The 24,250-nt window shown below is 46.9% G+C and overlaps 1 protein-coding gene across 1 annotated transcript; it reads left to right on the top strand.

Moving 5' to 3' along the window:
• The first annotated feature begins 3,020 nt into the window (after nucleotides 1-3,020).
• On the top strand, nucleotides 3,021-12,072 carry ZIC5 (Zic family zinc finger 5). Its single transcript, XM_039849262.1, has 2 exons — nucleotides 3,021-4,802; nucleotides 9,197-12,072. The coding sequence occupies exons 1-2, from the start codon at nucleotides 3,329-3,331 to the stop codon at nucleotides 9,637-9,639; spliced, it is 1,917 nt and encodes a 638-aa protein (XP_039705196.1). The 5' UTR covers nucleotides 3,021-3,328; the 3' UTR covers nucleotides 9,640-12,072.
• Nucleotides 12,073-24,250: the final 12,178 nt, after the last annotated feature.

Here is a 24,250-nt window from a genome sequence, read left to right as displayed (position 1 = left end):
GTGAAGTCTGGAAATTGATGCTCCCCCAAGAGCACCTGTTGACCCTAGAAAGGGCATTTCCATGCATTGCCACGTTGCTGCCCCTACACGAGCACCTCCGTTGTAAAGGCGCAGACAAGGGCATGAGTTTTCAGGATCGGCTCTGACGACCTGCACCATCGCGGTAATATAGGGCTAAATCCAGAGAAGGAAAACTGGCATAACGACTTCTATAGTCCCTGTTTTGTTTTTTGTTTGTTTTGTTTTTTTAACTAGTATTATTTTCTTCAGTGCCCTGGAAATTGTTGGTGTTTACTTAGGAAGTGTGACACAGTTACTGGGTCCTTAGAAACTCCGCATGTTAACGGGTTTTGATTTGGCTCCCAAATGGCTTGAAAAAGAAACAGTGCACCTGGGGTCAGGCGGGTCATCACAATAACAAAAACCGCGTCTACAAAATAAAAAGCTCTTTTAAAAAGAAAGGCAATCCCGGAAATCCACTGCGAGCCTTCCTGATGACCGTCTAGCTAGGCCTATTCTCAAGTTTAATTGGCAGGCGGTTTATTGGCGCCTTATTGGTGTTGATTGAATTTTGCTCCCAGTTCTTTCTTTTAAGAATTAGCATCTCAAGTCGATTTACCTGAGTCAATTATCTTTTTAGGGTCCGGGTTTGGTCATAAATTTGCAAATTTTATTAAACGCACTTTGTAAATATCCCTCTTCCCAGTTGCCACCCAAATCTCTATTATTTCCTAAGAAAGTTTTTCCTTTTTTCAAGGCTTCCATAAAAAGAAATTGATCAGGGAGCTATATTTGAATTAAGACATATTAAATCGATGACAGATACATATCATGCTGTGTTTAACAAGAGTTGTACAAGGAGGCGGGTTCCAGATTCCGCACGGCTCTGCTGCACCATTATTCACATTTTTACAGCCTTTCCTTCATGCCTTCACTCATTAAACCACTAAATTTCAGCAATTCAATAAAACAAAGCAGTTATAATTTTGAAGAAAAGCTATTTTGAAAGGAGTGGAGGTACCCATTTTATTGCACAATAAAAATGCTCAACGGTCCATATTAGAGGCTAGATTGTGTTTATGTTCTTCTTTCTTCATTCTTTTTGTCTTGTTTTTACTTATAACCTGCAGCATTGAATGCAAAGCAGCCGTTAAGGAAGTATTGCCACTCATTGCCAAGGAATTCAAATAAAGGGAACTCATTTGAGATGTTCTGAGAGGAAATGAAGATGGTGGTGACAATTCCAAATATGCTGCTTTCTCCATAAACCATTCATAGAGATGGCTCAGTTCTCGGTCCACCTTTGCCTGGTTGACTTGAGATGTTTTAAGTCTTTGAAAAGAAAATTGTGAAAGGACTTGAGCTCTTCAAATACAGATGTGAATTTTGTCACTTGTTTGTTAAAATTTTTTCGTTGTGTTTGCACTCATGCCTTTCTTATTTCCCAGTATTTGAATTTCATTGAAACTTAAAGCCCCATTTGATTGTAGTATTTTCTTGGTTTGGTTGTCAGTTTTATAAGAGAAATGTCTTTCTCCAGGTTCACAGGGAAGTTCCCTGTTAAACATTATTCACTTCAATGTAAATGGGGCTATCAAATCAGCCCTTTTGAAAACATTTCTTACCTCTTTCCAGGACCATCTCCCAGATGATGGCTTTATGCAGTTTATTTTTACTTGGTCCGAAAAGGAATTAACATATTTTATGGTATCCCAAAAGAAAAAAAAAATCACATTTTAGTCATTATCACTTTTTAACAAATAATTATTCGCAGGTCAGCAAAATAGAAATTAAAACCCCCAACTTTAAATTTGGGCATCTTGAAACATCACAAAATTTTAAGACACTTTATTTTTAAAAGCTGATATGACACTTTCAGACAGTAAGAACTGCAAAGTTTGGTGGATGCCCCATTTCTCTACCCTCCTGAAAAGTGATGCAGGAACCTATTTCTCTTTATAAACTTATCTGAATACAAATCACTGGAAAGATATGGGGTCTGCTGTTTTTAAAAGCCAGTTTTTATGGTTTTAAAGTAAGACATCTCTCCTGCTAGATCAGTTTATTAGAAAATGATAACAAAATTATTCTATTCATAAATAGCGAAGACATTGCTTGATATTAAAATAATTATTTTCTTATATCTGTTCTAATTTGTCATCCTTTTGAAGAAACTGAGGCATACATGTGGAGTGCGTTTTGGATCGGGAGGAGAAATTCTGCTTAAAGGATAGTTAGCCGCTTTCCTCCGGAGAGATGCTGTTTGGCCTGCCCTGCCACTGTATCTACCAGAGGCAAAAGTTAGAATCGCAGACCAATGCTCCCACCCCACTCGCTCCGTAGATCTAATTGGAAGTGGCAGATCTAGAACCGATGAGCAGTGAGATTACACTTTGAGCCAACTCCTTTGAGCATGTTGAAAAGGACTCCATGAGCTAAAAAGTCGAGGTAAAACGGTTCCTTTTGGGAAAGATTTATTTTGACTTTACTTGTTTTGCAGAGTCAAATCGCTCAAATTGTTTTTTTAGCCAATAGTACTTTAATATCCATCCTCATTCCGTCTTCTGTCTGTGAACCCTACGTGAGCGTTTGGCAGATTGGGTGTCCTTCTTAAATAAGAAGTTTCTAGCGTCATCTCTACCAGTACGATGATGGGCGAACATCTGTTCACCCTTCTCTTTCAGAGGACAGCCCAGGGCTCTTCCAATGGAGGAAGTAGAAAAAGTTTGGATGTTGGAAGGGACTCTGCGTGCGGTGAAGAGGTGGTTTTTGAAGTTGGGGCTCCTCCCCCCGCCTTTTACTTCCCAGGAGGTTCACCAGCCCTTAGCTATCCCGCGCCCTTCGGCCGCGTGCCGGCGCACGCTCTCTGCAAGGAGCATCAGGGAAACACTGAGCGCTGCGCGCGCACGCCGGGTGCAAACTTTCTGCAAGTGCAACTTGGGCATCCCCGGGGAGGCGGGGACGCGGGGTTCCAGGGGAGGAGGGGGCGCGAAGCGAAAGCGAAGGCGGTGGTGAACACCGGGGCGGATCCCTGCTGGGCCAAGGGCCTGAAAGGGAGCCAATCGGGCAGCCACGGCTGCTGCCAATCACGCAGCTCTCTCCAATCCTACCCGTGCCATTTCCAAAAATCTCGGTCCCACTGTGCAGCTCAAATGTGGTGTTCGCTCTGCCAATCGCTGGAGGACAGAGTGAGAACAGGAATAAGCAGAGTTAGGAGGCCGGGACAAAGAAGTTAAAGAGTACCTAATATATACATGTTTTTGGAGGCGGGCAGAGGAAAAAAAAGTCCCCCCAGTGAGGGTCTTATGGGTCTGATTGTGTAGCTCTGATGGAGCCCCCTTTGAGCAAGAGGAACCCGCCAGCGCTGAGATTAGCAGATTTGGCAACGGCTCAGGCCAGGCCTCTTCAGAATATGACAGGCTTCCAGGCGCTGGCGAGCCCGCCCGCCCACTCCCAACACCGCGCCACAGCTGCGCACCTCCGCCCTCCGGACCTGGGCGCTGACCCTGGCGTGGCCATCACTCCGCTCGGACCCGAGCACATGGCCCAGGCGAGCGCGCTCGGCCTCAACCCTCCCTCCCAAGGGCTCCCGGCAAAGCTTGAGGCTCCGCCGGCAGCCGCCCGCGTTGCAGCCTCGGTCGCGCACCCCGGAGCCGGTACCTATCCTGGCGGCGGGGGCAGCAGCAGCGCGCTGCCCTCCGCGCCCCCGCCCCCAGCCCCTCCTCTTCCTCCCTCCCCTTCACCCCCTTCCCCTCCCCCTCCTCCTCCTGCCCTCTCGGGCTACACCACCACCAACAGTGGCGGCGGCGGCAGCAGCGGCAAAGGCCACAGCAGGGACTTCGTCCTCCGGAGGGACCTTTCCGCCACGGCCCCCGCGGCGGCCATGCACGGGACCCCGCTCGGAGGGGAGCAGCGGTCCAGCACCGGCTCCCCTCAGCACCCGGCCCCGCCTCCCCACTCGGCTGGCATGTTCATCTCGGCCAGCGGCACCTACGCCGGCCCGGACGGCAGCGGCGGCGGGGGCCCGGCGCTCTTCCCCGCGCTGCACGACACGCCGGGAGCCCCCGGCGGCCATCCGCACCCGCTCAACGGCCAGATGCGCCTAGGGTTGGCGGCAGCCGCGGCGGCAGCCGCGGCGGCTGAGCTGTACGGCCGCGCGGAGCCGCCCTTTGCGCCGCGCTCCGGGGATGCTCACTACGGGGCGGTGGCGGCCGCTGCAGCTGCCGCCCTGCATGGCTACGGAGCAGTGAACTTAAACCTGAACCTGGCAGCGGCGGCGGCTGCCGCCGCGGCGGCCGGGCCGGGACCCCACCTGCAGCACCACGCACCGCCCCCGGCGCCTCCGCCGCCGCCGGCGCCCGCGCAGCACCCGCACCAGCACCACCCCCACCTCCCAGGGGCGGCCGGGGCCTTCCTGCGGTACATGCGGCAGCCAATCAAGCAGGAGCTCATCTGCAAGTGGATCGACCATGAGGAGCTGGCCGGGCCGCCACCGCCGCCTCCGCCACCACCACCACCGCCCCCGGCCGGCGGCGCCAAGCCCTGCTCCAAAACTTTCGGTACCATGCACGAGCTGGTGAACCACGTCACGGTAGAGCACGTGGGCGGCCCCGAGCAAAGCAGCCACATCTGCTTCTGGGAGGACTGTCCACGCGAGGGCAAGCCCTTCAAGGCCAAATACAAGCTTATCAACCACATCCGGGTGCACACGGGCGAGAAGCCCTTTCCCTGCCCCTTCCCGGGCTGCGGCAAGGTCTTCGCGCGCTCCGAGAACCTCAAAATCCACAAGCGCACTCATACAGGTGGGTGTCTGTCCCCAGCCCCGCCGCCGCCGCCGCCCGCGCCGCCGCCGCTTCCGCAGCTGCTTCTCTTCCTCCTCCTCTTCCTCCTGCTCGCCTTAATTTTTCCCTCCTTCTGCTGCTTCTCTTCGCATACGTATAACCCGGACATGTGACTTCTTTTTTTTCTCTCCCCCCTTTTTTTCTATGAATAAGTAATTCGATAGCACACACAGGCCCTGCGCTGGGTTCCCACACGGTGGAGTCTCCAGCGCTCCCGCAGCCCCTCCGCCGGGACCGGCAACGCGCTCCAGCCGCAGCCGCCGCCGCCCCGGAGCAGAAGCAGCAGCAGCCGGAGCAGGAAGGAGCCCAGGACGGTCGGCAGCCCCTATCTGTCCGGCCCCGGGAACTTGGGGTGGGCGATGGGAAAAAGGGGTGCTGGAGCCGAAGCCGCCCTGGGGGCTCTTTCCTTCTCACCCGTGGCAAGCCCGTGCGCGGTCGCCACGCTTGGAAAAGCGGACGTGCATGGGGCGCCTGGGATTTGCTGCGGTATTGGGGCCGCCAGGCCCAGCTCGGCGTGGCCCTTCCAGGAGGAGCAGGGGCCCCTTCTCTCCTGGGTAGGGTGCAAATACTAAAGGAAAGGGGCCCCTGGCGACCTCCCCCCTACTCACACACTCTCGCTCATTGTTACATACACTTTCACGTGCACACGCTACGCAAACTTCACACACCCATATTCCCTCAAACACCCCACCCCCTTCCTCCCAGCTAGGACACCCATATGCTCTGACACACTCGCTTTACACATACACCCTCACTCACACTACCTCGTCTACACACCTTAATACACATCCATACTCACACGCGCCGTCACACAGCGCCATCACACATATTTATCACATGCCCTAGAGGGTGCTGGAGAAGTCGGTTTCTGTCCTTTTAAAGAAGGTTCTAGTTGGAGAACAGGGTGAGCTGCAGAGCCTCCCGCGCGCGGTCTTTGGGGGTCTCCCCCCGCCGTAGAATTTAGGGGAAGTCCCCAGCGCCGTGGGGAGCCATCCCAAGCCCTGCCTTGGGAGTGCCGTGGCCCCGGGCGAGGGCGGCTGCGACGTGGGGTGGTGGGATGGCGCCTGTGGGTCGTGTGTTCCCTTTGAACGGACAGGCGTATTGGGCGGAAGCGCTGATGAACGCGAGCGCAGTCGAGATTTATAAGGAAAGACAATATTACCCCTCAGAGGACACTTAGGTAACTGTAGTTTACTTTCAGTAATTACTTGGCTGATTTATCGGTGCTGCGGCGGCGAGGAGGCAGCCGCAGGGCGTGCGTCCCAACGCCTGGCCAGCGGCGGGGGCCGAGGGCATTAGGGGGATCTGCAGGAGGAGCCAGTAACCCAAGGCTGGAGCTCCGGGCCACGCTCCTGTCGGCTGACACCAGACTGGCCTCGTGTGGACCAGCGAGTAATGGGCCGGGAGCACGTTTTCCCGGGAGCTTCGTTTGCCTGTCTGGTTCTTTTCTAATCGGATCCGTCCGCTTAAATGTTTTTCCGAGGAAACTTCCCACAAGACTCTCATAAAAACCCTGGCCAGCTAAACCAGTTGCTTCCCCCTGTGCCCAGTACTTCCCGACTGGGCGAGGGCCTGGGGAAGCGCAGGGCGCGAGAGCTGAAGACCTAAAAGCAGAGCCTGCGGCCTGGCCCTTCCCTCCTTTCTAGGCCTCAGAGGGGGAGCGGACCTTCCATTTGCCGGACGGGAAGCTGCCCAGAGCCGAGGGCCCTTTTTGCCGGGTAAAGCTAGGAACTGGAAATTGATGGCGCGGAAACTGACCCTCGTCCTAGCACTCCGACCTCTGTGGGACAGAGAGCCTCCCGTAGCCCTAGACCGCGGCCCCCCAGGAGGGGGCGTGCGCGCGTGCTTGGCCGTGAGGTGGCATGCGAGACCCGGGCCGTTTTGTTCTCTGGTTCCACGTCGTGCGCATGGTTACATTAACGCCCGGCTCCTGTGACTGCATGGGCCTCGCCGGGTCTCTCCGGGAGGGCTGCGAGCTCCTCTCTCGTTTATAACTCAAACCCGCGTCAGGTGTTTTTAGCGGTCCCTGGGCCGATTAGCCATTGAACATTGTCTCCAAAAACTGCCACCGGGTTCACCTTTGTATGAGGCCGCTTTCTCTTTTGGGGGTTATCTGGGATCCCGGAACAGATTGATCAAAGGGAATAATTCCCTGGCCACTCCCGAAGGCCCATTTCCTGACCCATGTGTGCCCCCAATTCCGTTTATAACCTTCCTCTCAGGGCGGGACTGAAGTTCTCTCTGGAGAGGGAACTGGTAGGATCTGAGTTACCCACACGTAGTTCCCATTACTCTCTAAAACTCTGTAAGTAAATTCTGACTTGACCCCTATGTTAGAATCTGAAATGTAAACATGGGGTCTCACCCTTTCTAGTTAGGAAGAATTTGCTCACTGTCCTCTAAGTCCCCCTGAATAAAATAGGTAATTCTGTCACCCTTTTTTTCTTACTTATTTTATTCCTAATTTTCTACCTTTTTTTCCACTCCTCATCTCTTCTTTACTAAGTCAGTGTTGCTTCTCTTTATCATATGCAGTGGTGGAGCCAGCAATGTTCAAGCCGTTTATTCTTCACAGTACGGGATAAATAGCTTGTATGGAAACATGAGAATTCCAAAAAAAAACAACATTGCACATTTGCATAGGGTGAATAAAATTACCTAAATCTCCATACTGAAGAAAAGCTGATTATAATTTTTTTTAAAGAATGCTGTATTAAATTATTATTATCTCTAATTTAAAGTAGAATACAGAAATCGGGACAAATAATGTTTTGATGAAAGATCAGTTAACTTTTTGTTGCAGCTCATTTACAGAGAATTTTTTTAAATCGTGATAATTATTGTGTTATGTTGTGTTCTTCCTCTTTATAGATCAATGTAGGATGTGTATTTGAATAAATATCTAATTTAATTTTAAATAATATTTCAAGTAGGGTCATTTATATTCCAGGCATCGAAATGCTTTCAGCTGCGTTAACGTACTCTGGCATTGAACCAGTTATCATTGGTGAAATTAATAACAAAACTATATTGAAATATTTGTATGAAGATAATTTAAAAATTCACCACCTTAAATTACACACACTAAACTAGTTGTTATTGTTTTTTTTTTAATAAATTATCCAAAACCAAGGAAAGGCCATACTTTGTGTGTCATCAGAGTAGCTACTGAAATGTGAAGAAATCCATGTTTATTTTTTAAATTATTTAAATATGAGGAAAATGTTAATACAGTAGTATATGTTCATATGTAATATGTATGAGATGCCTTATTCAGTTATGGACATCAAGTTCATAGATAACTAAGGTGAGAGGGAAAATTCATACTGTTACTTACTGTCTTTCTTTTTTGCTTTTTAATACCGAAGTGTAGTGTGGCTGAATTTCTAATCTTACTGAGTGTTTCCACTTCCAAGAGTAGGGGCCTTGTGTTTAAAGTTACTGTGTTCCTGGGGTGGTTAGAGTAGCTTAAAGGGATGATGATCCAAAAGACTCTGGTAAATAGTAAGTACATCTTTTTTTTGACTATTAAGCAATGTAGAAGACTGTTAGAATAAGTTTACTTATGGCATCAGGTAAATGCCAGGTTCTGGCTGAGGCTTGTGTTGTTTATTAATGTTTGTTAAGGCCCTGTCCCACAAGGCTCTTAACTGCCCTGCAAGTTGTGAGGAAAGCTGGTAGAAAGAAGAGGCCAATGGCCTATTCCCTGCCCAGCTAGGCTTGTAAAACATCTAGTGGTTGGATTGTGTGTTTCATGGGTGCTTTTATTTCTGAAGAGAACAGGATTTTGTTTTATTTTCTTCCCCTTTCCATAAGTGAAATCTTGGGGAACACTATGAAACAAAATGCCATTATAATTTTACTGCACCGCCCTGTTTACTTTTTAATTTAGTGTATGTGTTCATTTTTCTTCTCATTTTCTTATATTCTTGCCCTAAGCTGTGGCATTGGAAGTGTCATTCTATCAGCATTTACATTGACAGGGGGAGCTGCCTGTATTTTTTCATGTACAGAGCCTGAGGGGAGTGAGGACACGGGTAGTCGGGTCCTAGTTGTTTTTCAGTGTTACATCCTGGACCACGGTCTAGCCATTCTTCCCCTGACCCCTATGGTACTGTGGGGACTGACATCTAGCCTTTCACAAGCTCACGTCCAAGGAGAGCCTCCAGGCCAGGAGTCACCAGACCCATCCCTAAAGTGTTCCTTCTCTGTTGCATCCTGGAACATAGGAATTAGTCTGGGAGTTGGTTTTCTAGAGAATGGGAAAATGCATCGTCATTTTTGCTCCAAGATTTCTCTTTCAAGTGAAAGGTCTCTGAAAAGCAATTGTTAACCTTTCCTATGTTTTGTTGCAGGGGAAAAGCCTTTCAAATGTGAATTTGATGGCTGTGACAGGAAGTTTGCCAACAGCAGTGATAGAAAGAAACATTCTCATGTCCACACCAGTGACAAGCCCTACTACTGCAAGATTCGAGGCTGTGACAAATCCTACACTCACCCGAGCTCCCTGAGGAAGCACATGAAGATTCACTGCAAGTCCCCACCACCTTCTCCAGGAGCCCTTGGTTACTCATCAGTGGGGACTCCAGTGGGTGCCCCCTTGTCCCCTGTGCTGGACCCAACTAGGAGTCGCTCTAGCACTCTGTCCCCTCAGGTGACCAACCTCAATGAGTGGTACGTTTGCCAGGCCAGTGGAGCCCCCAGCCACCTCCACACACCTTCCAGCAATGGAACCACTTCCGAGTCTGAAGATGAAGAGATATATGGGAACTCTGAAGTTGTGCGGACGATACATTAGAATTCATTAGTAATAATAATAAGTAAAATAATAAGTGGAAATCCTTGGACCATATCCTAACCTGAGACAATGCCGAGCCTGAAACAAATCCATGACTCAGACTTGCCACCGGGTCTAATTAGCCCTATTTATTCAGTATGAAACCCTATGGTGTTTGTACATTTAATTAATTTAATTAAGATATTTGGAGCTTTAAAAAACAACAACAAAAAAAAAAACGAAACGAAAAAAGCAACCAAGCTGGACTTATATGTTGCAGGGGGACAGAGCTGGGAGCAAATTGTACTAAGAAAAGTGAATGGAGAGATTAATTAATCAAGATACACACTGCCAATGCACGCACGCACGCACATACACATATACATATATATATTTATTTCTTTTTTTCTTTCTTAAAGGGGAGAGAAAAAGCATTAAGTCAACTCAACACAGCAACAAGGCCCTCTGCATTTCCTAGAGTGCCTCGCAAATGCCTTTGACACCATAACTCAGGCTTCTTTGGAGCCTCTTCGCCTCCTCTTTGGGCCTCAATTCTGCAAAAAGCCCTCTTGATTGTAAACCACACACTTGCTGCATTGCCAACAGATCTTGGACTGTACCTGTGTCCAAAAATATTTGTAAAAACCTTTTAAGTTCTAATAGTTGTAATTTTTCATTTCTACTCTTTTATTAACTGATCTCACCCAAACACCGTATTTTTATACAGGATTATTTCTTCAGTACCTTGCTTACATGATTTAAAAAAAGATGCAGCAACCTTAATAGATCTCCATATAGTATGCTACTGTGATTGCTCGAACACAAGTGGATAGAAGAAAAAGCTGCTGCAATAGACAACTGTGAAAATGATATTTTATAAAATAGAAGAAATTCAAGTGCTTTCTTTTTCCTCTTTTTTAAATCTGAAATATAAGATGCTGCCTCCTTACTGTGTCCAAACTTCCTGTGTAGTAAAGAGATTGTTTTAGATCATAAGTTCTTTGGGATGCCAAAATTAACAGGCAAGTCTAAGGAGTGTGATGTTGGCAATATGCCTATTTTTTTTTTTTTGGAAAACTTGTTTTTAAAATAGGCCAATCCCTCTTTTATACTCTTGTATCAACATTTTAAAAAGCCTTTATTTTTCGATGCTTGAAAGTGCATTTTAATGCATTTTCTTCCACCTGAGCACTGAGCACACTGAACTCTATCTCATTTGAAAATGACAGTGTGTGAAGTGTATGATTTACATTAAAGGAGGGGAGGGAGTTGCTATACATATTAAAATTTTTACAAGGTTTATAGTTACCACCAAACATTGATGAATGTGTGACCTTTGCCAGGGCTGTCAAGCCAGGATGAAAAAGGTCAAGGACCTAGGACAATAACTCTTAGTCAATTTATTTTTGGTTGGTACAACACATCTAGTGTGCAAAATGTAGTCCATCATAAACATCATACAAATATACTAAAGAGCACTAATTTATCCTCAGAGACCCTGAAAACACCCCCTCCCCGGGGTTTGTAGAAATTTGTTTTGTGTGCTGTGAGTTGTTTGATGTAGTCTTGTCATTGTTAATAACTTGTATGTGAACACTATTATTTGTACAGTTGAATTAATTTATTTTCAGACATCATCCTTTTTTTTTTTTTCCTGGAAGAGTTCAAAGCACACCAAAGAATTATATTATACATTTTGGTGAAAGATTGTTGTTTATGATCCATGGTTTATTTAAAAAAAAGAGAAAATGGAAAAATATATTTTTAAGCTTACTTGAACAACGTAATGTGAAAACCAGGACTCTTCCTGCATGTCTTTTTTGCATTGTGTTGATGAAATTATATATAGTTTATAGATATATTATATTACTAGTACAGTGCATGGTGCTGTCACTTTGAGAGCCTTTCAATGTTGTCTTCAAATTATTATGGTGAATACGAAACATGCAGACCCTCCTTTATAAAGAAAAAGACGATAAAACTTGAATATAAAATAATTCTACATTTAAAAGTTTATTTGATCTTCATATTCACTTTCGAAGCTCTTTCAAATAGATAAGGTATGAACTTTGGGGGGATAATTTATGTGTCGTAAACTTATTAGAACAAAAATATTCCTGATTTGTAATGAGTTGTTTTATTTATACAACTTTTTCAATGGTAGTTTGCACTATTCTTTATTATTCTACAGGTTTATTTATTATGAAACAAAGGAATATGTATTTTATGTATTTTGCCATGCATAGGTTAACCCTGCCACAGATTTATTGGTTCCTGATACACCTAAAATAAAAAACTTAAAATGTGTACCTTCAATAGAAAGCAAGAATGATTATGGAGTAAAAAATTTAATAAAGGTATTCTTCCTATGTATTGCATATGTTTTACATAATGGCATATCTCTGCCATTCTTTTTGAAACAATAAGTTGCCGACATAGTGAACATTAGGTTCTCTTCCCTTGCCCTCTTCATTTCTTAGCCTCTCCCCAAGCGATAGAATGTTTACAGTTTGGTATAATTTATAATCTGATGCGGAAAATAAAATATGTTTATGAAGATTAAGCCCTGCAGATTGCATGTAACACTAGCATAAATCTTAGGAGCTACCATATTCATTTGTTAAAATTAATATCCTTAGTGATCCTAATAAGTGAAAAATGAATTGTAGCATTTCTTTTGGTGCCTAGCCTCTAAAAAGAGTAAAAAGGAATGTGGAAAAAGATGGAGGGACATTTAGAGGCTTCCAGACAAAAGCAAAATCAGGAGCTGAGATGAGTATTGAGTTAAACATCTGAAGTTGAGTGGTGGGCATCAAATACCTCTTACATCAGGTGATGCGGTGGGGGTCCAATTTTATTGTGGTTTATTTGGAAGTTGAGTGGATATAAGTAAGTTAGCATTTTGGGGCAGGTTTAAGGAGAAATTAGCTTCTTTCATAGCAACAAGATATCCAAGTGGCTTAATATAATTGCCTGTCTACATAAGGCTAAATATTTGCCTGTTTTTATGTTAACTGATACAAAACTAATAAAAGGCAAATAGTTAAAAACAATTGGTAGTAATGTCAATAAGGAGTTCTCTAAAAGGTTATAGTGGTTTTTAAAAGTCAGGTTTGTTAAATGTAGTAAAGGTGAAACAGGTTGCAAAGAGTTGTTTTAAGCCCGATAACAATAACCAGCACACGAAGGAGAAAAACACTCATCAATGAGGGCCCCAATCAATGGGAAAACTTATAGCTCTCTAATGAAGTTTCTTGTGAAAAGAAGGGTGACACAAAGCCACCAAGACATGAATCATTCATGGGAAATATAAAAGATAAAAGATATCTGACAATGAGCAGAACCTTGTATAGAGTGTATAAAACAAGTTTCCCCTTCTTATTTTCTGCTTTAAAACGCACAATCTCCCACTCCCAGCGTTCTCTGTCCAGTCTATAGAGTTAAAATTGACCACTGCTCGTCCTGCGCCACTTCAAAGTAATTTAGTCCAGAACGGAAGGCTTGGCGCTTGGACAATCTTCATGGTGTGTTAAGATTTCTATGGCAATTGGCAAGCAAGACGTTCCCATCTGAATATGTCTCAAAGAAAGCCACTTATTGACACTAAGTTGGCTATCATCAAAGACTTCATCTTTCCTAGGCAAAACGTGGCCCTCGTGGCTTTCGAAAACACTGTTTAAATCATCTACCTTTGTTTTCCAGGCTAGGAGAATCTTTAAACAACAATTATTAGTAGTTTGTGTATATTTTCTTCCTCATTCAGGATGTTCTTTGGTAAAGCTAATGCTCCTAAAATATAAAGCACTGAGAGAGCCTGAGGGTGGGAATTACATTTTTTTAAGGGGTTGGAGATGGCCACACAAGAGGGGTAGCATTGGGAACAGGAAAAGAGGAGGCCCAAAATCCTTGAAAGCTAGGCCCAATTATGGCAGACATCATATTTGTATAGTTTGCAGTCTTGTCATTTATATCTTGCATTTTCTGGAAACTTTTTGAGACAGTAGTTCATCCCATTCTGTCTGTCTGTCTATCTATCTATCTATCTATCTATCTATCTATCTATCATTTCTTTATATATCACTCTATGAAATGGGACAAGAAATGCGTGCCTGACGTATTTTTTATCCCTATTTGGTTAGGAACTACAACTTGGGGGAGAGAGAAAGGGAGCCAGTCTGGGTCTCAAGTGATCACCTTAAGTCAGAGGAAAGGAAAGCTGAACACAAGAAAAACAAAACAATCCTGACACTTATTAATACTTTCAGCCTGTCACATTTCACTATCTGCTTGCCCATCCACCCCTAGTCTACCAAAATAGACACATAGCCATGGGAAACCCACCCTTCCAGGACTGGAGGGATGGCTAAGGAGACTCACAGTGAAACCATCACGCTGGGATTGTCAGCACACTTCTCCTGGAACAGAAACTTATATACTCCCACACGCCCATGCATGAACACTCCAGAGCACACACATTCACACACAACGTGAGTGAGTGCCTAATCAGGCAGGGAGAAGTTCAAAGGCATGTTCTTTGAAATTCGAACTACTGCTTTTATGGTACATCCACACACAGCTTCAGTATTGCTATGGCAATGGGCAGGGCCAGGGAAGCCACTGGCAGAGGGTCCACAGCCTTTCAAGACACTCTATTAAGACACAGTTGCAGTGACCTACCTTTACTTTTATGCCAAGTTAGCTCAATTTTCATCTCCTCAGAAACATATATTTTACATATAATATTATGGCTTCGATATTATATATGTGACATGTAACACTATAAATATATGTGTGTGTGTTTCCATCAACTTTTGTTAAGATTTCCCCATAGAATCTCCTAGCTCAAGAGAAAGGAGAGAGAAAGAATGAGGAGAAGATGAGAAAAAGCTGAGTGGGGGTGGGGGTGGATGATGTTAGAAGATGAGGGAGAGGGGCAGGAACGCCACAGCCCCAGTTCCTCTTCCTTCTCTCCCCACCTAAGTACTTTTATTTGCAGAGCGATTGTTCTTTGTTTATTTAATACAAGTACTGTGTGAATGGTGAAAAATAAACACGATGAAAAATAACCAAACAGATGATTCCTCCCAGTGAAAAAGCCCGGACTTAATAAAAGTGCGAAGCAGTCACCGCTGAATGAGAAACCCTTTGAAGTGGAACTTATTATAGGAGGAATACTTTGGGGTTGCCTTAACGACGCCGCTGAATCGAAAGCGCTCGCCTTTGTCAGCGATTTGTTCTCCTTTGCTGGGGTGCCCGGAGAAATTACTTACATGGGCTGCCTTAACATGCAGCCGGCAAATCAGTAACTTTGCAGCTCAGACTTGCAGACGCCACTCGGCAACGGACAAAAAGAAGTCAGGGGGAAACTCACCAACCTTTCACGCCGTCTCTGGGGATGGGGGCACACTGGCATGATGGGGGCGGCAGATAAGAAGTTGTATTACAACTAGCCCCCCTCACCCGGGTTCCCCACCCTCAGCTCCCACCTCCCACCCGGACCCCTGGGCCTGGGCTGGGACCTTGGCCTCCAGGGCCTCGCCCAGTTGCAGCTGGGGATCCGGTTGCTCGCGGGCCTTCCAGCGAGGGGCGCTCTTCTGCGCGCTAGCCCGGCGCGGGACGTTCCCAGAAGTCCCGGCCATATTTAATAAGGGTCGTTTATCACCCAGGCGCTTTGAAGGGTCGCCCCCAGCCCTGTGCCCATTAGAAAGGCGGAGGTGACATTTAAACTTCGTTTTCAAGGATCGCGGGGAGATTTCAATGAAAAGGCAACTCGTTTGTCTTATGAGCCTGGAAACAACCCCCTTCTCGCTCCTTTTGACCACATGGCATAACTCAAAAACAATAGTTCAAAAGTGAAATGGCATCGTGGTCTTCACTCGGAGACAGGCCCCCATCTAGCACCAGAGAAAAGGGGTAGTCCTCAAGACAATGTGCTTTTTGTGTCCGACTCTGTCACAAGGATTGTGTTGTTTGCTTTGGAGGCTGCGCCTGTTATACTTTCCTGAAAGTGCTTGTGTTAAACAAGAGTTATAAGTCATCCAAAACAACAAACATTTTGATTTTCTTTGCCTAAAGGGCTTTCCCTGGCTATGGGCACCGTGAAAAAATAATGTCCTTGCTGAGAAAGGAACACCAGTAGTAGCATTAGAAGCAGGCGCATTAAAAATTGAATGACACGGGGAAAAAGAGCTTGTCGAGGGGCACTCAGCCTTAAAGTCTTTCTTCAACTTTGTCTTCGGTGGCTGCTGGACTATTTAAGATGGTATTAATTAAGGCAGCTTCGGATGCCGCGGAGCCAGCCGGCCCCTCGGCTGCGCTCAGTCAATGGGCCTGTGTCCCTGCGCTCTGCTCCCGCGTTGCCTGAGCCGAGTGCAAATGTCACTTCTCATTTGGAGGCTGAAGAGAAGGGCCCATCCTACATTAAGGGCAGCGGGGATGCAGTCATCAGCAGGCATTAAAGGAATACGAGGGGCTGGGGTGAGGGGAGGGGAGGCCGGAACAAAATGGGAACATCTGCCCTGGGCCAGGGAGGAGAGTGAGCCGGTGTTCACTGCTTTTGGCACATTTTGGAGAGTGTTGTTTAGCAAACAAGGGCCACGCGGGACTCGAGTAAGACATCCACTCTCTTGTCTGCTCTTGTGTGGAAAAAATTAAAATCTCAGCCCTGCAAAAATACATTGGGTAGTCGGGCGGAGCGTTATTTTACAAAGGAACCAGCTTTTATAAAGTCAGACAAAGGCTTGATGCAAACAGACCTCTTTACTGGTTTCCTCCTCCTGTGCCCTTCACAGATCACGAATAAATAATAATAATAATAATAATAAAGCCCAAAAGGCCTCAGCCAAGACCCTGCGATCCAATTTTACAGATTGTGAAACTGAGACATAAAGCAAGACTCAAAGATTTTTGTCAATATTCCCCAAACGAGTCAGAAGCTGAGACCCAGACAAGAGTTGAGTTCAGTTTAAGGGCACCAAAATTATTCCCTCCATTCCAGTTCTAAGCATTTGATTCAAAATCAAATTGAGGTTAGCTTCAGCCACTGGAAATTTCTAATATTAAAAAAAGAGAGAGAGATGAAGCTTACTGCCAACTGGCATAAATGAAATACATGTCTTAAGAAACTCTTAATTATCAGTCCTTGATGAGAAGAGACAAGACTTGGAGAGGTGCAGGGTTCCCTGGCAGTTTGATTTTTGCATCCAGAACTCCCAAAGGAGCACCTGTCTCCTAGTGTGGCATTCCAGGTGGACAGTGGGCCCTCTCTTTAATCACAAGAGCCCTTGGAGGTTGAGGGAGACACAGTCAAAAGCTCTTTCTTATGAGTGTGAATGTGATTTGAATCCTTGCTGCCTGGTACAGGGGTTTATCACCCTTAACTCTAGATCCATTTGCAACATCTGATTCTCCCTATCAGGGTGTGTCCTCTCAGGGCTCTCTCCAACCTCCTGTGTTAGGAGTGGTCACATATCCTACCAAGAGCCATCCTGCAGTTGAAGCAATTCTTACCTTCCTGCAAGGCTGGGCTTTGTGTGAGAGGAGGAGGGGGGCGTAGCTGGGATCTGTCGGTCCCAACACTCGGGCCTGAGGCCTACATCCTCCGCCCCACTGGAGACTGGAGCCGTGGCTCTTGGGCGGGGAACCGCCTGGCCAGGTCTGGAAGCTGGCAGAGGTGGGCGGTGGGGAGGAGAGAGGTGCGCCAGTATCCCCCCAACCCCTCAACCACTACACCCGGCAGCAGGTCTGCAAAACCTGAGACCCGGGCTCCCAGGCCTAACCTCGGGCCTGGTTAATCTTTTTTGCACCTCCCCCCACCCCTCTGCCCTGTTTTTCTGTACCCATTGGTAGGCCACAGGCCAGGGAGTGGATGCAAACAGGCCCTGGCCTGAATTTGACGGGCGCGCGCTGCCTGTGTGCACACACACCACGTTATTTAACCACATTCCTGCCTCCCCCCTCTGCCTGTGTTGGGCACACACTCGGGCTCCAGGCACCTTGCCAAGAGCGCGCGAGCACCCTGCGTGGCACACTGGCTGAAGTTCCTGCACAAAACGGCGGGGTGGGGTGAAGAGGGAGGGGTGGGCCGCGGTGGATGCCGCGGATTGCTGGCGATGCGCACAAGTTCAGTGCTTAACTTCCCGCTCTTAACGAGAGCCGGGATCCCTTTGGAGAGACCCTCGGGAGCTGGCGGCGGGGCTGGGAGTGGCGTGGGTAAGCTAGCCGGCGCGGGGCGCGGGCGGCGGGGCACGAGGGCGCGACAGGAGGGCGCGAGGGTGCCCGCAGCCGGCCGGGCGCACCGAGAAGTCAGCGCGAGCAGCTGTGACTTCACCTATTAGCCCCGATGTCTTTCCGAGGAGCCTGGTGGAGTTAAACAGCCCACAATGGGCGCTCTGGGGCGCCTCCAGCCTGACCTCCACCCGGGTTTAATAGTTTCATAGGAACTTCATTAAATCAATTACTTAGTGAGCACATCATCATTTATTTGTAATTAGCAGCGAGGAGTGCGTTCTCTACCCCAGCCCGCGGCCCAGGTCCCAGCGGGGTTGGTGGAGTTGCGCAAGCACTTTTGTTTGCTGGAGTGTTGACTCCCGGCATTATTCGGCCCGGGTAATCTTTACGTCTTAATCTAGCATTCAAGGGGCGAAGGGAAAACAAACAGGGCGCAGGCCGGAGGCCAGCCCTGCGGTCCCAGCCGGCCGCAGAATACAGCCCCCGTTCTGCGCGCAGGGCGCGTCTCTGCGGCCCCCTCTCCTCCCGGGTGGAGAGGGCGAGGGACGGCCACCGGGACAGAGGGGCTAGAGAGAAAGGAGCCAGACCAGGGGTACTCAGTAGGAAAAGTGGCTGAGGAAGAAGAGATGAAGGGAGCGAAAAGAGGAAGCCAGGAGCAGGAAAGCACGTCCTGCAAATCAAGCACAAAAGGCAAACGTCCAGGCTCGTGCGTGTGTGCGGGCGGCGTTAGAGGGAGAATGCGTGTGTCCGCGCGCGCGCACACATGTGTGCGCGCAGGGTGTGCGTGAAATCACATCCATTTTAGCTGCCTGGGAGCTGGGCGGAGAGAGGGGAGGGCGAGCAGAATGTGGAGCTGTTTCGCTGGGTGTCTGAGCTGCAAAAGTGCTTTAATTTGGGGACTGCAGCACCGGGCGCAGCTCCACGGCGGCCCACAAATTACGAGCGAGTGGTTAGCGAGGAGAGGTAGTTGCAGAAAGCCGGGCCAGAACCTGCGCGTGCGGAGCGACGCAAATAATGGCTCCGCGAGGAGTCGTGATTCCTTTCGAGTGTAATCATCGTTCCCCACACGCTGCAACGCGGACCAAATACCGTGCGGATCGTAGGAGTCTTAGCTCCCGGGGCCAGAAACTTGGGCGATGCGCCTCTGCGTCCTTGCTGTGGATACGATTTCCGTTGCAAGTTAGGGAAGTCCCTCCAGCACAGGAAACGCTCAACTTCTGCGGGCGATCCCAGCTCAGGAAATGGAGGGGGTCCGGGGGCGCCGGGGGAGGCGAAGGGTCACTGATGATCCGGCTCAGACTCTCTCAGGAAAGGGCGAGAGTGCACAACTGTGGGGTTAGGAAAAGGCCCATGGAACATACACCTCACGAGTAGGCTTCCAGAATAAATAGTGGTCTCAGCGGATCCACGAGGTTAGTCTCTTAGGTGGACCCCATGTATCTGTGAGTTTTGAGGAGAGAGTCTTGAATTTCTCCACTGTTTTTTTTTTTGTTTTATTTTTTTGTTTGTTTTTTTGTTTTTGTGGCCAGACCCGTTTGATTCAGAATCATATTTGCAGACAGTGAATATGTGAAGTTGGTTGTTGCCTTGTTGAATCAGCGTTTGGAGTGTTTGTGCTCTAGTGGGCCCAAAGAGAGCTTGGTGCATCAGTGGGTGGCTGCATGGTGACAGCGTCTGTCCTGTGTGGGAGTGGAGAAGGAGAGGGTTGAGATATGGCCTAAAGACCTCTGGATTCAACTGAGTATGGTTATGTTACTGTGAGTGGCAGTTTAGTTTGCCAGGGACTCTGACCTGGGTTCCCCTGAGGCCTCCAGTCTGGTGAGCCAATACCCATGACAATGCATTGGGCTCCCAGGAGGGGGTCTTAAATCTCCACCTTCTTCAGCCCCCCATTCTTCTTGTTTCCCTTTTCCTCAGGTCTCACCATTCTACACTCATTGTGTTCCTTTTTCTGTCTCCTTTTTTGCAAAGTTGTCCCACAGGTCATTTGGCCCTCTACCCAGGAGTCTTATACATCCTTGTGCCTGCTGGATACAAGGATGAGAAAGAGGCAGGGGGCAGCTCAGATCCTGTTTCCAAATAGGCTCCCTTGAATTGCAGAGATCCCACTGAGATCCTCAGCTGCTGCCTGTCTACCCCCATGGTCTGAGAGCTTGGGTCAGCCTGAAAAACAGGAAATGGATCCAGAGAAGGCCCATCAACCAGCAAGTCAGCAATCAGAACAGAGAGAAGCATCTTTTAAAACATAAAGGCTCTTTGCAACTTTGCTCTCCCCTCCCCATACAAAAGTGAGCCCATGCTGGAGTAGTTAAAAAAATGATCAGGCTTCCAGAAGAATTACAAGGAGCAATATCAGATGTATGTATAAAGCATATATCTTGAATATATCTCCAAACACTGTAAATACATACACTCTTTAGAGTCTGTTGCACACATTTATGCTCTGGTATAATGAATACCTATGCACGTTAAATGTATATTTGATCAGACAAGTACACACACGCGCGCTCGCGTGCTCGCGCGCGCACACACACACACACACACACACACACTGTTATAGCATATTTAAATCCAACCTGCAAATTATCAGGGCATACATATCCTGGACCTAACCAAATTTAGGTAGGACAGCCTTGAAAGAAGCAAAACTGAGAAAGATTACATTTAAAATAAATTTTAACTGTAATTCACCCCAGACTTCACTTCTCCCTCCCTATCACCTCCAACACCACTTAATAAAATAACATCATTTGGAGAAAGGAAGGCAAGTCAGGCAAGCATTTTATGAGTTGGCAGGAAATTTGGCGAAGCGGTTGATTTAGAAAATTTGGCTGCTAGCTGCAAAGGTTTCTTAGTGATATTCGGATTATGCATTTCTACTCCTCCAAGTCCTCACAGTGTTTAGCCCATTAACTGGCTCACATCTCAGACTCCGTTCTGATTCTGACTTTACTGGGTTCTATACATCGCTGGCACCTTACCTGAGGCCTCCTCTCTGTAGTGGGGGCCCTGTACTCTGTTCCCCATCTCCTTCCTATGGAACTTTCCTTCCTTACTAGCCCACTCTTCTTGTTTGTCTGGGGTCCATACCATTGGGCCGGTCAGCCTGAATCTAACAGGCATCATGCTCACATTCTGTCATCTCTACATAGGGCTTTTAATAGGCTTCTCTCATCACCAGCTGCAGGTTTCATCCTTCTGACCTGGCAAGGAGAAGAAGGCCTGGCACTGTCATACTGTAGATGCAAAGTTGAGCCAAAGCCTGTGTGAGGGGACCCAGGAGCTCTTGGCAGCTTGGGTTTGGGTAATGATGTGTAAGAGGAATTGAAGGGAAGGCACGAGGGAGATTTGGAGACTTGGCTTATGCCAATGTTCGTCTCCCTTTGGGGCACAGAGCAAAAGTTCGATTGCTCTGGCCATTTCTTAAATAAACTGGCCCCAAAGAGCAAGCATCAGAAAAACCTGTGGCCTAGATCTAGTATCTGTTGTGTTACTGAGAGATTCTTCTGGGTAGACACCGGCCTTAGCTTGGACCACCCTTCCTGCCCTTAAACACAACAGCATTGGTGGTTCCCAGGTTCTTCTGCTTATAACTGTGAGGGGGAAAGTCATGTAGTGATTCTAGGCAGTGCTTACCAGGAAGGAAGAACCCCAAAAGACAGAAAAGGCAAGTCCAGGAAAAATGCTGCAATCTAACCAGTGCCACCCTTCCTCACTCACTCCCCCTGTTATTTCTAACTTTGACTCTCTAGAACCTCTCTATCCACCCCATAAATCAGAGGCCTGGGGTGGTCCAGAGACAGAAATATGCCTTGAAAGAACTTTAGTGTTGGGCCACAGGCAAGGAGATTAGAGTGTTTATTTTCTGAGACTACTCCAATCTGAGCGATGCAGATTAGGAAGGCAGCAGAGAAATTACATCATGAAAAGTATTATTTTGGGTTCCTTAAATTCCTTTTTGAGGTCGAAACGGAGTTTTAATGGGAAGGTTTCCCTGGGCCAGATGGATGTCTGGGGAATTGTAGATATAAAACTTCTCATTTCCCTAAGGGCAAAGGAAGCCCTGCGTGGGTCCTGGAGGAGCTGGGGCCAGCATCCTTTGGAGTGCTGCTCTGAGGCCCTGGGGACAGAGCTGTGGGCCCAGTGCAAGGAACTCAAGTAGCAAAGGACATGGGAAGTTGTAGGGAAGATAATGCCCATTACTCACTTTCTTTTCTGCCCCATTTAAAAAAATCCTTGTAAAATGCTTATAACTTCAAATTTATCATTTGAACCATTTTTTAGTATACAGTTTTGTGGCATTGAGTACATTCACGTTGTGTACAACCATCATCACCAACCATCTCCAGAACTTTTTCATCTTCTTAAACTGAAATTCTGTACCTATTAAACACTAATTCCCTATTCCCCCTCCCTCTAGCCACTGATGACCTTTAAAGTAAGTGTAATCATACAATATATGTTCTTCTGTGTCTGGCTTATTTCATTGAACATAATGTTCTCAATTTCATCCATGTCGTAGTATGTATCAGAACTCCATTCTTTTTTACGGCTGAATAATATTCCAATGCATGGGTATATGTGTATATCCAAAAATATATAATTTATGTATATCATATATATGATTTTATATATATGATTATATGTGATATGTAATCATATATATGATTTTGTTTATCTATTCATCTGCCAATGGATATTTGAGTTGTTTCCACCTTTTAGCTATTGTGAATAATGCTACTAGGAACATGAGTGTGCTCACATGCTTTTATATGTACATATGTACCTATATACTTTTTTATGAACTGATGTAAAACACTTTAAACTAAAGGGAAGCTCCAGCCAAGAATTTAAAATATCAGATATCTCACTTGGATCTGGCTTTCTGAGGTCAACAAAGTGCAGCTGGAATTCAAGGGAGAGCCAAAGCATTGTTTTCCATTTCCATGGTATTTCCATCTGTGTGTGTGTGTGTGTGTGTGTGTGTGTGTGTGTGTGTGTGTGTAGGTCCAGTCCCCACCAGTGCTGCTGCTGCTTCAGAGGAACTATTAACACATTAATATTATCAATAGCAGGCAGTGCCTGAGCCATTAGGGATTTATGAAAACATCTGAAGCAAGTCGTTTCAAAGCGCTGATTTGTTTTATAGTCAGTATTACATTTTATGACAGGCCCTTTTGCCAGCAAAATGAGCGTATAAGCATCATACACAGCTCGGTAGACGGAAACTGGTGCCCTGTGCTGCCCCGCAAATTTGTGTTCCAGGTCTCTTGGGAAGCTTCTGCAATTTGCGGACAACTACTGACCCTTTGCTGAAGCGCTGGCCCACAACTCTACTGGGAGAATGCCCCCCTCACATTTTTAGCAGTAGGAGAACTATAGTCCTTCCCTTTCTGTCATTTTCCTCAAACTTAGAACACAGTAAGAAATCTAGTCTCCCATAGACCAAGGCCGAACATTTTTCTAGTCACTTCTGCTTTTCTGGTGTGATTTTTACACCCTGATTTTCCACAGTTTCATGGGGAAAATTCTCTAGTTCTGAATGAGTAGTTTCAACCTTCGTTAGGATGATGGTGTGGAAGAAAAGGAACAAGCAGGTCACTTGGAGGAGATGGATGTATGTTTCTCACCTTCCCCCAAACGCTCCCTCTTCTTTCAAACATCCACCACCTCCTCGCACCCCCCCTCCGCCCTCCCCCACTCCTGCACCAACTCAACCTAAAGAGAACACTAGTGTGTAGGTTGACAGGGTGGGAATGGGGGCCCAGTGGTTCCGAGAGAAATCACACATTCCTTCTCCCTCCACCCTCCACCCCAGAGCTGGGATTTGTGGGTCCCCTCCCATGTGCTTCTCTCTGAGATAGGAGACAGCACTAGAAAGTTCCTTCTCGACAATTCCCAGGGAGCAGGGTTTGTAATATTTTACAGCAGCTGTTTAACATTCCCTACCTAGTTATTAAACACGAAAGGGAGTAAATTAAAATGGCAAAGTAAAATGAAATAAAAGGCGTCTTTTCTTTCTGTAAAGAGACAACACCTAATTAAGGAATATTTGAATCCCACAAAAATGCAGACTCTCATGGGTGACATAAAACTTCTCCTTTTAAACCAGGAACAAAACCCAGAAAATTGGGGACAGGCCCAAGAGGTAGTCCTTTAAAACAAAAAGCTCCTTCCTCTCGAGATTTCTAACTTACTCCCCCCTTCCTTTTTCCTCTTTCCCAGTCCTGGGGGAGGATTAAACTCAAACGACTCCTTTGAGTTAAAGTTTTTTGGGCTGCGGCCAGCCAAGCATGCAGCCAGCCCACCCCTCCTGCCGGCAGCGGTTCCTCCCCCGCCCCTCCCCCGCGGGGCTTTTCAGTCCTCGCAGTTACATCCCAGTTTCTCTCTTTTGTCCACTCCC

Source organism: Pteropus medius, unplaced genomic scaffold (genome assembly GCF_902729225.1).
Source record: "Pteropus medius unplaced genomic scaffold, Ma_sr-lr_union100, whole genome shotgun sequence".
Classification (NCBI taxonomy): domain Eukaryota; kingdom Metazoa; phylum Chordata; class Mammalia; order Chiroptera; family Pteropodidae; genus Pteropus; species Pteropus medius.
Note: the sequence above shows the minus strand (reverse complement) of the source record. Positions and strands in the feature narration are given on the sequence as shown.

Coding starts and splice junctions, on each gene's coding strand:
- ZIC5 (XM_039849262.1), top strand. CDS start 3,329: ATGGAGCCCCCTTTGAGCAAGAGGAACCCGCCAGCGCTGAGATTAGCA. Junction 4,803..9,196: donor CCACAAGCGCACTCATACAG/GTGGGTGTCTGT, acceptor GTTTTGTTGCAG/GGGAAAAGCCTTTCAAATGT.